At 35.3% G+C, this 15,486-nt stretch overlaps 1 protein-coding gene across 8 annotated transcripts in view; it reads left to right on the forward strand.

The window, feature by feature from the left end:
* LOC133191957 (roundabout homolog 1-like) overlaps nt 1-15,486 on the forward strand; it is a 54,241-nt gene that overhangs the window by 18,901 nt on the left and 19,854 nt on the right. For all 8 annotated transcript variants that reach the window (XM_061327740.1, XM_061327741.1, XM_061327736.1 and 5 more), the window contains exon 4: nt 14,974-15,297. In XM_061327740.1, the coding sequence (XP_061183724.1) occupies nt 14,974-15,297 (324 nt within the window). The remainder of the gene's footprint in view (nt 1-14,973; nt 15,298-15,486) is intronic.

Here is a 15,486-nt window from a genome sequence, read left to right on the forward strand (position 1 = left end):
TAAGAAAATACAATCTTCTAGCTTTCAAGGGTACAAAAAGCTAATTTGAAAAAAAATTTAAATGGAAGGTTGAGTCTTTTGTAATGTTGACAAGGCACATGTCCTCATATCCGTTGGAGATTTTGCGAGTGATAAGTCAGATTTTGCATTACAACAACTCATTATCTTGATGAAAGGTTTAGATTATAAGACAGATATTCTATCAACCAAATCTTAGTATGAAATGCTACTTTGTTTAGATTACATAATTCTTTGCTTTGCCTGAACTAGAGAATAATAATTTCTCAGTGACAAATTTCAATAGTCAGTAAAGGAGACCCCCTGAATCTTGTATGGGACCCCTGAAAGATTTATGGATTATTGTGTTTCACATTTTAATTCAGCTAGGGGTGTCGTGTTGACCTTTGAATGGCCTTGATTACAAGCAATTAGCTGTTAAGATTATCTTCAAATTGTTATGTTTCTCAGAGATGGAGATATGGAAATATTGCTATGAAATAGGAATTATCCCAGCAGAAAAAGAATTAGGGTTTATTTATTGTTCCAAGGGTCAGGTATTTGAACAAGTTTTTCACACAACTAACAAACCAAAAAATCAAGATTTATAGTCGCTTCAAATCAACAAAGTCCTGCATACCGAGATTACTGGACAAACACCACTGCCTTTCAACTAAAAGTTGGCAAATTTAAAAAAATTGAACAAGATTTTTAGATCTTGAGATCATTCAAGTGTACTTATTAAAATGTACACAGGGTTTTCATATCAAGGATGGTTTTGATGGTGGATGGGTTTCGATTTGTGTCATTCAGCTTAAAGAACCTGTGTGTTATTGATATCTGTTGAAGCAAGGTGTCTTTGACGTCTGTTTAAACTGTGACGATTTGCTGGCATGATCACTATTTTCCCCTAGTTATCATGTCATGGTATACTACGGCCTATACTTGTTTGCAATCTTGATTATTGATGAGGAAAAAGATCGCATTATTTTGAAACTGTGATTTTTGAAATGACACCTTGCAGGTGTGATATGAAGTGTGCTGTGCACAAGTCTTGTCAGTGCATTAAATATACTTGGTAGTTATTACGACTTTTTAATGTGTTCCACTGAGCCCCTGCTATTCTCGATTCCATCTAAAGCTTCTTTAATTTCTGATTAGTTATGAATCATGCATTACATAATCTCCTTGTCAGCAAAAAAACAAAATTTCCCAATTAAGTCCCAAACAAAACATTTTTGGTTCTCAAATAACAAAAATGATTTTTGTTCAGCTGGATCGTAAAAAGAAATGTTCTGATTTTGAATTGTCATTAACTGCTTGGCTTTAGTGCAGTTAAGAGTGCACCCCCAAGATTTGATCAGTGATAGAATGAAACATCAGATTTCAAGAGAATCTGTCTGAATTGCAGTCGCTGTAAACTAGCTTCCTCATGTCTATCAATGGCTGTAGAAATTCTTCATCTGTAGTGAAGAGTGCTAAGTTTCCAGTTTCTAAAGAGTACAAGCAGGGGACTAAAAAAAACGATCAGGTTCTGTGTAATTAATACAACTTAGTTCCAGATAATGGTCCAACAGTGAGATGCAATAACCCCATAGTGATCAGGGATGAAAGATTTTCTAGCATATGTGTGATAACCAGTGATATTGACTAATTATTAACACCCACAAATGTGTCTGGAATGACCACTGCACCAAGGGGGCACCAAGATGCAGCATGTTTATTCTTTCGAACCTTTATATTTGAATAAAACAGCAGAGGTATATAAAAAATATAAGACTTGTGACTTAGGTATAATACAGGCTCATTTTCATCCCAAACTCACAACTGTTACATGTCAACTAAGTCTTTCTTCATCCCCCTTTTTGTGAACCTTCTCGGAAAAGACAGTGGTCTGCAAACTCCCAGTGCGTAACAGATGGTTTTCTTTTAGACAAATCCAGTATACACATTCTGATTATTGTAAATATTAGTGTTACTTGATGAGGAATAGTTAAATAAAGGGTATAGCTTAGCATTTTTCCTGCCCTTTGATGTTGCAGTATGAAGTTTTATGTCAGTATTTCTCCTCTTGATTTGGTAATTGAAAAGTCAATAAGGTTTATGGGTAACTGACGAAGAAGGGGGTAATTTATGTAAAGATAAAACGGGGGAAATTGTTTCGGTCAATAGAATATCTAATAAACTCGTGGGCTATGCTTCGATTGTTGGGGTTGTTTTGAGAACATATGCAGTCGTAGATACTGTCATGCAGAGAATTTTGAACATAATCTGAAATATTTACAATGGTGTGATATAATCCCTTTCCATCACGAGAAGACGGATTTCTTTTCAAACTGTAGTTATCTCAGCATGGTTTCTTTAAACTTGCAGACACAAAGGTCTACCTCCAATGTCACAGGGTGGAAGTAATTTGTCACTAGAAAATTTCCGACTTTCTCTACTCTAAGTACTCAGTAGATTATGTGAGCAAACAATTTGATTGATTTCTGGTGCCGAAATTCCTTCTCAATATACCCAAAGAGAGGATTTCCAGCATGAATATGTATTTGTCAAACCTTGTTGGGTTGAATTTTTTTTTTCTTTCATAACAAAAGATGGTCAGATAGGATTGTATACTTCTCAGTAAAATTGCAGGAAAGACACATAAACATATTTTTGTATTGCTTAATGTTTTGTTCGCTTGTTTAAAAGTGCAATTCCTTGACAGATCTGTAGACTTCAGTGATGGTATAATGTGGCGGAACTCTTTTGATTCCAGCTCCGGAGGTATTTTATCAAATAATTATTTTTAATGTCAATTGATGTCTGATGTTTGCTGCCTTGTTTGTTGGACAAAAGAGGAAATGAAACATAAAGTTATGCCCAATATAGTTCCTAAAGATTCCTCAGTTATGAAGAGGGGGAAAAAAATACTTTAGTTGATAAAAATCGTTATTAGCTCAGTCCATTAATTCCCTTGTTTGGCCAGCAGCAAAAGTGATGTAGCTGGCACCAGCAGGGCAATAAAAATGTAATTGTGACGCAACATTGTGCAGGTAAAAAAATTAGCAATTCAGGCCTGGAGGGTAGATAGTGAAGTGAAAAAACGGAGCGCAAAATGATTTGTATCACATTCAGGTAGAAAAAAAATTGGTGAGGAGTTACGAGTTAATCATTGATAGTGAACAAGACTTGTTTGACCCTCAGACGATTCAATAAAAGAGTGAAGAAATTTCTGGGGGTTTTTTAAATAAAATATGTAAATTGTTTTAATGATGGTAGTTACACCCTTTCCGTCGGCATTAGCCTGATAAATTTAAAACGGAAATATTATTCTTTAAATGCGTGGTTTGTTTTGTTTTGTTTTGTAAAATATATGTATAACGGATATCATAAGCACAGGTGTGTTTCTAATGTGAGGTTAATTATGTGAAAACTCAAATTTTGTAATGTTAAGTCTCTAATTTAAGGATTTTTTTTTTCATTTTTAATTGTAGTTCATATAAAATGTAATGAGAAATGTGTTTACAAAAAAGGTTAAAGAATAATTAGAAGTTTAAAAAAAAGTCTTTGTTGGAAGATATAGGTTATTTAGGCAAAATGTCTACGAGCGTCTTTATCTCTCCTCTGTGATAAGTAGACAATAAAAGGATTATTTGCTTTAAAAGTTTAAAAACATTTTACTGTGAAATTATCTTTCAACCCTCTCCAGCCACAAAATCTTAAATCACACACCTGACAATTTACCCATCATTTACCCACCATTCGATGACCACAGAGGTGACAAATGATGGCTATCTTTATTGTTATGGGTAGCCAGGCAGACCCTCTTCCACTGACCAGAGGAAATATCGGAGGATATTATGTTACCAGGCGTGTAATCATGATGTAACTGGGCCATTCAGCTCCGACATCTTCATTAGATCATGTCTCCTTTCCAACTGTGATTTGCTTTTAATCTATAAAAATTCAAATTTAACCTGCTGAAAAAAAGTGATAATAACTACCTAAATCCCACTGAAAGTCCGTCTCCAAAATGGTTTTTTCCACTGTTTACAAAATACATCGACACCAAAGTCATCCCTTTCATTTGTAAGGATGCAAAGGTGGACTTTTTACTCAGATTCATCTCAAGTTTCCATCAGACATTAAAGGATGAAAGAAGACATTAAAATGATGCATGTAGTACATTCATATCTTGTTATCCAGATCCATTAGATTTTTTGACATTAAGAAATATTTTTATTGTCATAAAAATGTTGTCATCCTTACAATAATATGCAGTTTCATTTTCTATTGTCTGTTTTGCGCTTTTATGTCGTGCAGGAAGCGTGATTCATGATAGAAGGGGCAACATCTTTCTATCAGCTTTGGTCATGCAGAGCTTTTGAAGTTAGAAGGGGCATTAGTTATTGGAGGGTCTTTTCATCTTGCATGACACTTAATACATAATAAAGGTCAGCATCTAAATCTTTCTTTTCCAGCTACAGAAACCTGTGTATTTGGTTAATGGGATGTGCATACATTTTAGGTGAAGGTCTACCTTGTACAATGTATTTGTTTTTGATACAGATCACAATTATTTAGGTTCAAACAATATTTTGATATCTCGAGCAGAGACTATATGGTACCAGCTTGAAAGTATGCAAACAAAACTGTAATAAGACTAGGATTATAATGTAACTTCTACATGCATAGACAGTTTACCTAATGACTGTTAAACTAAGTGAAATAATCACAAAGAACTGAAGTAATTGTCTGCTAGGTATCATGGCGCTGTGGGTGTCGGGTCATTTGGCCACCCAGAGGTAAAACTCTTATGGGGTTTTGTTTGCACTGGTTGATTTAAGCTATGCTTTAATAAGACATAATCTTTCCCTATGTGTTTAATACTTCTAGTATGGTGCTTAAATTCCATGTTATTAGGTATCCATAAAGTGTGTGATCAAAGCACATGTATGGGGAGCAGGACTTACGACACCCCAAGTACGCCACCATGAACTCTGTTTACTCCCATGTGGCATTGTATCCCGGCTCCTCTTCTGATTTAAAGCAATGAAAAATTCATGAGTTGACTTTCTGCTTGAAAAAAGAGATTAAAATCAGTTTTAATGCAAACAAGGGAGAAATTTGAAACATATAACGACAATATTTTGTCCTGCGTGTTGTTTTACGAGATTATTGTGTAGTTTCATAAATCTCGTGAAACCGAAGATATCGTTGTTATAAATCTGTCAAAAATTCCAATATAGGGGAGGGGGAGAAAAAAGATACATGGAAAATAATGTTCAGATATTGTACAAGATGAACCAGTGATAAAAGAGAAAGAAAAACAGGGTCAGTTATTGGGTGAAAAATTGCTGGAATGTAACACAAATATCCATATGTTATAATTAACATTGTGTTGTGATTTGCTTAGATGATATATGATTTTGTACCTCAGAGATTTTTAAAGGCAGGATTAGTTCAACAAAGAAAACAGGAACCTGGTTTATTGTGGAAAGAAATTAAAGTTGCTCAAGCATTGATGGCAAGATTTGGTTATGAGCCATCATTAGGATATTGCTATAGCCATAATGATGTTTGAACATGCAAATTTCGTTTGATTTCATAACGAAGTTAAGGCATGTGGTAGGTATATTTTCTTTATGATGTGTGCAACTTTTCATATTTCTCCTGGGTAATTCCACCTATGTGCAAACCATGCCTTACATCAAAGGTCATAATGATGGATTATGTTTAATGCTCCATTTCAAGATTGCAATATGATATTTTTGCAATTGGGTTTTAATTCAATAAGAAGGCAAATATATCATCATTATTGCTCAACATTAGGGCAATGTGTGCTCCAGTTCCTAATGCAGTAAGTAACCGATTTATTTGAGAAAGATAAATAAATTATTTCTCAATATCTTCTGAAGTCTTTATCTTTTGCTGTAGCATGCAAACAAAAAATCAGCAAATATTTATTGTGTAAGTAATTTTCTTAGAATTGATGGATTCTTGAATTCTAAGAGTTATGCAAAAATGGCTTCCCTCTATTCTGAAGTTGTTATTGTTATATTTCCATGCCAAAAGAATATCAGCATTGTGAAAAAGAATAGTATCACCTTCTGAAAAATTCTTCAGAAAACTGCCAGAAAAGTGACAAATGTGGAAAACTCCCCATCCTCATTCTGATTGTACTCATTGCAGCTGTCCCTGCCAGTGTGTTAGAATGAGAGTGCATGTTGAGTATTGCCAAAGCTTTTGAAAATGTGAAAAGATGGGTGCCTTGCTGGAAGAAAAACTGAAACATTGTAGTTTTAATGACTCTTCACTCCCCAACTAGAAAAATATCATAATTAGGTTTGCTGAGAATCAAAGTCATCTTGTGCACCAAAGTGTTTGTGCTTTAGTTTTCCTCCTGCATGGAGATCCAAGGCTTTGAGTGGCATCTTCAGTACAAGTATGGCTGATCAAACAGCAGCTAATTTACTGCTCACAGGAACAAAGGGGGCTCTGCATGAGGAAGGGATATTTCTTACCATGAATATTAACAGCTGTAAAGGTCAATATATTAAATTTCTTCACACTCTTCATTTTTTGCAGAAGAAATGAGAAATGCATAGCACACACAATTTCTCCTCAGAAGCTTCTACAAACATGACGAAGTTAAGGATCTAATCCTGGATCAATATGTGAGCTACAAAGCTGCTCAAGCAAATTTTGAGAAATTCTGCAACAATTTGGTCGAATTAAAAATCAATTGGTACATAACTGGTGCTTAGGATCAAGCCATTAGAAAACTCTACAGGCAGCCAGGGGAACACTTTGTAGCAAATATGTTACACAATGAACACATTTTCATGTTTAGAATGTGTCTGGGTTTCAGGAAAGCAAATTGGCCTGTTGTGTGCTCTTAGAGGTATAATGTTAAGAAGATCATTTTGAATGGCTCATTTGCTATTGTCCAGGTGAACTAGCCAACCTTTTTGACATTCCTATAGCCATAGATCAGAAGGGAATTGTGTGTACAGTATTTAAGATTGGGTGGTTTCACGATGCTGAACAGGTCTTTAAAGGTATTTGTTTGATGTGGGAAAGAAATAATCTAAAAAGCTTTTGTAAATATTTTCTTAAAATAGCAGAGATTACAAATTTTAAACACTCAGTTTCAATGTTCAGAAAGATTTGACCATATTATGACTTGTAGTATTATTGTTATATCCACAAAATGGGTTGGACAATAAATTACTGTATAGGGTGTAACATTTTCACATAAATGACATAACCAACCCTTAATAAAATAGCAGTGCTGTTTTAAACATAATAATGGAAAGTTTAATGAAAATTAAAAGAGATCTTGTCGTAAACCTTTGGCCTGCCTTTAAGCTGTCAGTAACATGAGATGGAGAAGTATCGGTGAGGCAGAAAGTTAGGAAGTCATGAAATATTCATAAAGGCATAGAAAAAAAATGTTTTATGGGAGAATAAGATTTGAAAGTAGTAGACAGTGTTCTGTTTCATCAACTGGAGTTCATGTTACATCTCAGATTCTAAATGAAGATTTTCTGTAGAGCTTTTATGTTCATCCCTCTGCATTATTCAAATGATCCACAGATAAAATACAGTTTTGATTAATTAGCTCTATCAAGAGAAATATTGTTAATGCTAATGGTCCCTTTGTCATATCAAGAAATTCTCTTAATTATAAGTGATATGGGTTATATCATAAAAAGGGCCATAAAGTGAACAAAATTAAGGATTTGCTTAGTTTGAAAATTGCCAATTTTTTCCACCAGTATCTGGAGCATAGATCACTCTATCTATGACAGGCTAAATGTTCCATTGATTAACTGGGAATTAAAACCAGGGACTTTATTGCTTGGACAGTATGGAGTGTGGAAATGAAAAGTCATCCAGTGCCATCGTAAAAAAACTGCAGTGCTCAATTTGTTGACTGTTTCTATCTTCTGGTTGTCAACGTATTTGAAGAATGGTTCTGCTTTAAGCTTTTATATTGGTAATCTTTTCTAATGAAACAATAGAAAGGGTGCATTTTTTCAGTAGAAATTCCAAATCTTTCCCCAGTACAAATTGTAGAGGGAGGTGAGAATATCACATATCATTCAATCCCCACCATTACTTATTAATGTATCCCCCTCCTTTTCACCATGGAACTACGTGCTGACTGCCTCTTGCGCATCTGACAGACTGATTTAGATAGATTATTTGCAAAAGCCATTGACACCAGCCATTGATAAAATCATTTTCTCCAATGTTTTTATAGCATCATTGGAGGATTTTGTATAGATATCCCCATGATTTTTATACTGGAGAAATCGAGTTGCATAAGCCATAAATCTAAAATAGTTTCAGATGGTATTCCAGAATGGGTGCTAAATGTCTGAGAACAGTAAAATAAAGGTTGCATTGCAGAAACATCTGTTACTTTCTGTTTTTCAGTGCTTTCAAAGTATTTCTTATATATTTCTGAAATTTGGCAGAAACCAATGGCTGTTTAATGCAGTGCAGATTAAAAAAAAACAGGTGCATGCATTTAAATGCACATTCTAATGTGTCAACAGTTTGCATATTATGGCAATTTTTTATTTTGAAGTTGATTAAAATGTTGTAAAAGTTAAGAGGTACCATAGGTATTTTTTTTTTTTTTTTTGCTTGAACGTCAAAGGTGCACTGAGCATTTGAGAATGATTTTATATGCAGTGGTGAGCTATCCTACGAGACCTATTGATCATGTTGGGAATTTTTAGTTAATTCTATGCAATCCTATATCCCATACAGATGGTGGGTCTCCACCTTCACCATTAAGGCAGAATAAAGTGCCCATTTTTAACACATTGGTCCAATAATTTCTCACATTGATAGGCAGAATTTTCCCTTGCTCACCAGAAGGAAACAATTGTTCATACATATGGTTCCCTTTATATACTGATCTTTCAAATTTATTTGAATTCTGAGAATTAATTGAAGATTACTGCTTTTTGGTTGTTTTCTGGGATATGTTCCTTCCCCCAAGTTGCATGCCCCTGAAGTCAATGTGTTGTTTTGTGATACATGGCAAAACATTAAGTTTCAACTTTGTTTCAGTATATGTCTGCTTTTAATCCGTGCGAAACGCTTGATGTTTCCAAGCCGATTGATTTTAATTTGAAACAGGGTAATTCCTCTCTGTAGAATGTTGCTTAAAACAAGAGAAAGAGCCAAAAGCCACTTGTAAAATTTGTATTGAATAAATAATCGGCTTGGAAATCTTCCCTGTTTGAATGTGCTGCTAATTTGTTGTTTGCTATCCTGAAAGTGTAAAAATATGTGGCTGATTAATCAAAGGAAGATTTTTAGACGCAAAGGTGCAATTCTTCAATTTTTGTAGCATGAAAAATACATGAAACAATTTTAAAAAGCTTTTGAATTGCTTTTTAATAGCCATTATGTAAAAACATCAAGTTTTCTCAGCTTTTTGCTGTTAAATTACAGAATGTCTATCAGGTTGAGGTGTCGGAAACAAATTGCATTGATGTGATTAGGTCCTTGACAGTTGGATTATTTTCATTATTTGTAGTCTTTTTTTTCTCTTGGTTTCTACTTATAACTCACAAAAACAAAACTCGTGAAAAAAAGCCATTTAATTTACAGTTTAATGGATTTCTAACATTATCAGTTCATTGCAGCATCTAGGAATTAGGCTTAATTTCAAATCCCCTCAAGCAAATTGCATATGAACTAGTTTAAGAATGCCATGAATACTTTTGCTTTCTGTTAACAATGTTTTCTCTCTCCTAAAATGTTTTCCTTTGAACTGGGAAAATAATAAGAGGTTTGCTTTGTTGGAAGTGGAGCAACTATACAACAGAAATATTAGCTGACATAAGAAGATGTGCTATGCTTCTAGCATATAGTACTGATGATAATGGCCCACAGATTTCTTTCTGTGTAAACAGTATCAGAAGACTTTGCACATCAGGTCAGATAAAAATAGTAGATATATGTTCTAAATTCTTTCCAATGCACCATAAGGCATACAATAGTTTAGCCATATTTCTGTTGCCAGATTGACTCGCAAACCAGCAGTTGGTTGTTGTCAAAGGAGAGAGAAATGAATGAAATTTTTTTATCATTACACTACATTAGCTTTTACATTCCTCATATTTGTCATGAGTCCTAAATGCCTTCTCGGTGTGGGTAAAATACGAGACTGTAATTGCCTTTATTAAGGCAAAACAGCCTGATTAAGAAGACTAATACAAGACTTCAACAAATACAGATGTGTGATGAAATGACAGGATAATTATCTTGTGAGGCAAAACTCCATACTTATGTGGTCAGCAATGTTTTCTGGGTATTGGCATTCTCCGATTGGAATTTCCAAGTAATCTTCTTGCCAATCTTTCAGCCATATTAGAAGTAATTGTGAAAGCTTATAGGGTTTCATCAGTGCTGTAGCGATTTTGGATTTTGTCCTGCATTGCTTCATAGCATACAAATGAAGCCTGACAAAAAATAAGTATTTTTCTCTTGGAGTCTCATTTCTGGTTTCAGCATTGATTGAGAACTTAAGTGCCATAAACGACATGATTACAAACATGCCATTTAGAAAATAAAAAACCAAAATGAAACAAAACAAACCACATTTTATTGGCTTTTAAGAAGTCCATTCTCCTCATTATGCAGAGTTTCCATTTAATTTTGAAAGAACAATTTCTACCCATGAAGATGTTGAGACTTTGGATGCAGTGCACACTGGGATGGCTCATTAATATTTGTCTTCCTGCAGCAGACATCTTGGTTGGAAACCCAGCCGATTGTTACATCTCAATATTGGGACTGTAATCTCTCTCCTCCATCACCAGTATTGAGAGCCATCAATACTCAATACATCATTCTGGGGAGCAATTACCACATTTCTAGTCAGATAACACCTAGCTTGTTGCCAAACACTGGCGACTCCTGAATTCAATTTTCTTCAACATTGCAATTTTTTTTTCTTAGAAAGAAAACACAAAAAAGTTAACAGAAGCTAATCAGTTTCCAGCAATTTAATGTGTGAAAATTTTGTTGCTAAAAGGATTTTTAATTTGATTACTGTCAGATGCAATGAGGAAGAGGGGATATCTTCCTGAATGAAACAAGAAGGTACCGAAGATTGCAGTTGGTAACCTTTTTTTGAAAACTGTTTGAATAAAACTTTTTATAGATAATGCATAGAACCTTGGATCCTTAATTTCAAGATGATGACATGAATGATAATTTACATGTATGAAAAATTGGACTCTGCATGGTTAATTGAAACCAACAGGGCCTAATGACCCATCAGTTATTGATATATGAGGCTGGCTCTGCACAGAACTTGTCAGGACTAATTGGACTGAATGTCCAGAGATAATTTTCTTCACACTCAAATTTGTCAAAATTTGATATGGACAATACACCTCTAAGGAATGGGGGGACTTCCTGACTTGGCTGACAGATATATGATTCATTAGGTCTGTAACTACAGTCTGTGCCCAATGATAACCCCAGACAAGTTTGTCAGCAAACCTCCTATAACCTGACCACTGGCATATTGGCTTCCTGGGGGAATTTGACCAAGAGAAAAATTATGATTTATTACATGGTGTGATTTGATAGCATACAAAGACACAAACTTGGGTATTACTGGCAAAAGATCTTGTTCATTATGAGATAAAGATGTGACTGATAAAAGCAAAGAGCATAACAACTTGGGTATTAGTGATAAAGAGGTTTATTTTTTTCCATCTAGATCTTTGTTCTAGTTCACAGCAGTTCCATCATGTTTTAACTTTGTGGTAGTATTCCTGCAGTGTTGACTAAATAGCATTTGCAAACAATTCCTATCTTTTACATCCAGCCACTTCAGGAATGATAACCATCTCATAAATATTTAGATGTAAACCTATATACACACTTTGGAGACATGATAATCAGCTAGGAAGTCTTTGTCACTTCCCCCCTGGATAGCTGTAGGGGCAGACAGACTGTCCGCCACACCAGGAGGGCAAGAAATTGGCCAGAAAGAGATGGTCCTCAAAAGTGATGTTTGGCACCTTTGCATTTCATATAAAAATTGGATGGGCTCTAATTGTTTGTTTATGCCTGTTCATCATCACCTGAGGTGACTGGCAACAAGCAAGGAATCTTGGTGTCAGGACCCAGGTGACCTTTGGTTGATGTATACCAGAGTTGGCAATGATCTAGTTGCCTTCTGCTTTGCACACAAGTGTTTTCCTCTAGTGTAATTTGGTTGTTTATGTTCTTTTAATATTCTTGTTTAGAAGTCATAAAAATAAGAGGTTGAAAAGGGTATCTATAGTGTCCAGCTAATGGTAGTATAATGAGAGATAAGCTTTAGCCAAGGTGATAACCTTTAGCTGATAGCCATCTTCCCATTGTGTGGACATTGATACCCTATTGTACCTGGTCTGCTGCTTAACTGAGCTGCAAATTGAGGAAATCTGTAATATCCTTTGATGAATATAAAAGCATTTCCTTTGTAAAATTGCCCCAGATTTAGTAGAACAGATAGCCATCAATTATATACAACAAGGGTAGAGCTATAACTCCTGAGCTATGGTCTATGAAAATAAATATTGATATAGGACAGGGCTTGCTCTGCCCAAATAACCTGCAGACCTTCTACATAAACAATCAGTCTATGTACATATACATAATTATAAACATTGGTCAAGCTGAATCAGATAAAAACTGCTGTGTCAATGAATGTAAATGCATAAATTTCTCCATGCAGCCAAGTGTCTGTTAGAAAAACATATTTACTCTGTCCTAGTCATCTGTAATAGCAGGTTTGCATCCATTTTACTGCCATGAGTCTTCTTTAGCAATACATTACTTGGTTTTCTAAATATCTGTACATTTGTATGTGTGTAATGAATTGATGATTTGATATGACAAATGACAAAAGAAATAAAATTAAAATTTTGGTTGACATGTTGTAATCCCACTTCAAAGGAGGGGTCTTAATTACCTAGTAATGAAATGGAGATAATTTCTAAAGAATATGCAAATTGTAAAGAGAATCTTATTTGGCCTCAGCAATTAATCCATCTGTCTTCCTACCAAGCAGAGACAGCATTCACAAGTCCAGGACCAATCTAAGAGTCCATCTGATGTGTGCACACAAGCAGAATCTATAAAACAAACTTTCTCTTATCTTTGCCACTCAGCAATGCCATAAATAAACATTTTCTGGAACCATTGTGATGGCCATCTTGTCTCATCTTTAAGAGCATAAACCTGTTTGGGTTGGACTAGCTTGCCAGGGAAAAACAGAATATTGTATCAATAGTTCGCTTTTATTGATCTTTGTCTTGTTGGACATCCCCTAGTAATGAGGAAATTATAGGAATATTTCAATAGGTATTGATTGTTTGTGGAAGAAGTATGAAGAAAACTAGAGAATTTGCTCTGGTTCTCGAGTGTCCCTTGTTAAAACAGTCAAAGTGACCAAATGATGGAACAAGAGGTCATCAGATGTTGTTGTGCTCCCAAGTGGCCCCAGCGAGTCCATTTTCAAAGGATTTGTCCCATGATAAGAGCCTAATGGGTATTGTCCATTATGTCATGCAGTTTCCTTTTAGATTGGCCCTTCACACTGACAGGTGATTCACATTCAGAACAACTGGTCATGGCTTTCTAATGCAGATTACTCTGTATTCAATCAATAATTAATCAGGATAGAGTTAAAAGAGGTCGAAAAAGGTGAATTGCATTTGACAATATTGAATTTTGCTATTGGGTATTTACCTAAAGATGGAGCAGATCTAGCATCAAAGAGAAAAACAGAAAATCTTGCACTTCTGCCTAGTTTATGATTTATGGGGTTTTCTTGTAATAAGGTAATCTTCGTGAAAAGAGTAGTAACATGTTAAGACTGGTTTCACAAGCAGATACAGAGGGTACTGTATTTGGGGGGACTTCAGTGTGATATGTGTCAGAAAGATTGGGCAGACATGAACCAGACCCAGCCATTTTCTTCCTATGGTTAATTTATTAACACTGTAATAAGCACCCTTGATATGACACACAATCTTTACAGCAGTGAGTTCATGATTTTAATTGATCATAAAGTTTTATTTAGTTCTGCTGGCACCAATCATACCAGATGTTACAGATAGTAAATATTGTTCTACTGCCCAGAATTACAGCTTTTGATCCTAGTCTAAAGCTTTCCAAACCAAATTTGTCACTTTGACAACAAGTCCATCAAGATAGATGGGGTTTGTGTATTAATGGGTCAGGGAGGGGTTGTATTGTGGTCGGTTGGAGGAAGAAAATTGTTTTAAAGTCCAGCAACATGACCACAGGGCTTGTAATTATACCATAGATCCATATTAGTGTTCCTCCTATCTCATTTAAATGGCTGAAATATGGTGATGCCATGCCACAAGTTCAGAGAAAACCTACAAATGGATTCCATAGATTTCGTTTTCAGAGGAAGATTAGGTTTTGCTCATGGACAAATCAATTTAGTGCTTGGGATAAAAAAAATAATAGCCATTCATTTGAAGCTGGAGTGCATGTAAATTTTTGCTCTCCTCCCAGGCATTTTATCACTACTATGGTGAGACTCGTAGGTGCCGCATTGACAAGGTTCTAATCCCAGTAATTTCTGCAAGATTGCTAATGCACAGAATTGATCCTGATTGTGTTGAGTTCTTCATTATGTGTCTTAATGCAAAAGCTTGATGTGCACTGGGTGAGAGTTGCTCTAGGTGCCAAGGAAAAATTGTATAAATCTCAGCGCCTAAGTATGGCTAAATAACCATGCTTTCATATCGATTTACCTCAAAAAATGTACCAAATACTAGAGATTATTTGTATTTATGATCTGAATCTGGCTTTAAAAAGTGTGTTCTTTAAAACGTAATAGGATAGAACTTTAAATCAAGGGAAATGATACTGTATGCAATGCATATTTAACAATTTAGACTCTGATTATATTGTCTCTTCTAGGTGCCTCGCCAAATGACCAGAACTCCTACCCACGAATATCGGAACACCCTCAAAATGGTTACTTAGCTAAAGACAACCCCGCCACCTTGAATTGTCAAGCGGACGGCAACCCCCCACCCACTATAACTTGGTACCACAATGGGGAAAAGGTGGCAACTATTGATGAAGACCCCTACTCACAAAAGATGCTGATTGAGGGAGGCAAGCTTTTCTTTTTGAGAGTCATTCACCAGAAAGACAAGTCAGATGCGGGCGTGTACTACTGCAATGCTACCAACAGGCTGGGAAGTGCCATCTCCAGAAATGCCACCCTGAAAATTGCGGGTAAGGAAAGTTGAAAAATATGAGGCGCAATAAAATGCACTTTTTTCACTTTGACAGAGAAAACGTGATGAGTATTTTGAAAAATAATGATACTCCAGTTTTGAAATTTTTGGGGGAAAAAAAAAGCCTTGGCAAATATTATGTTGTTAATTGCTATCTATCTGCAACATGTTTGGGAGTTGCCTATAT

This window comes from Saccostrea echinata, unplaced genomic scaffold, assembly GCF_033153115.1.
Source record: "Saccostrea echinata isolate AGI-Se365-2 ecotype Australia unplaced genomic scaffold, CSIRO_AGI_Sech_v1 ptg000025l, whole genome shotgun sequence".
Taxonomy (NCBI): domain Eukaryota; kingdom Metazoa; phylum Mollusca; class Bivalvia; order Ostreida; family Ostreidae; genus Saccostrea; species Saccostrea echinata.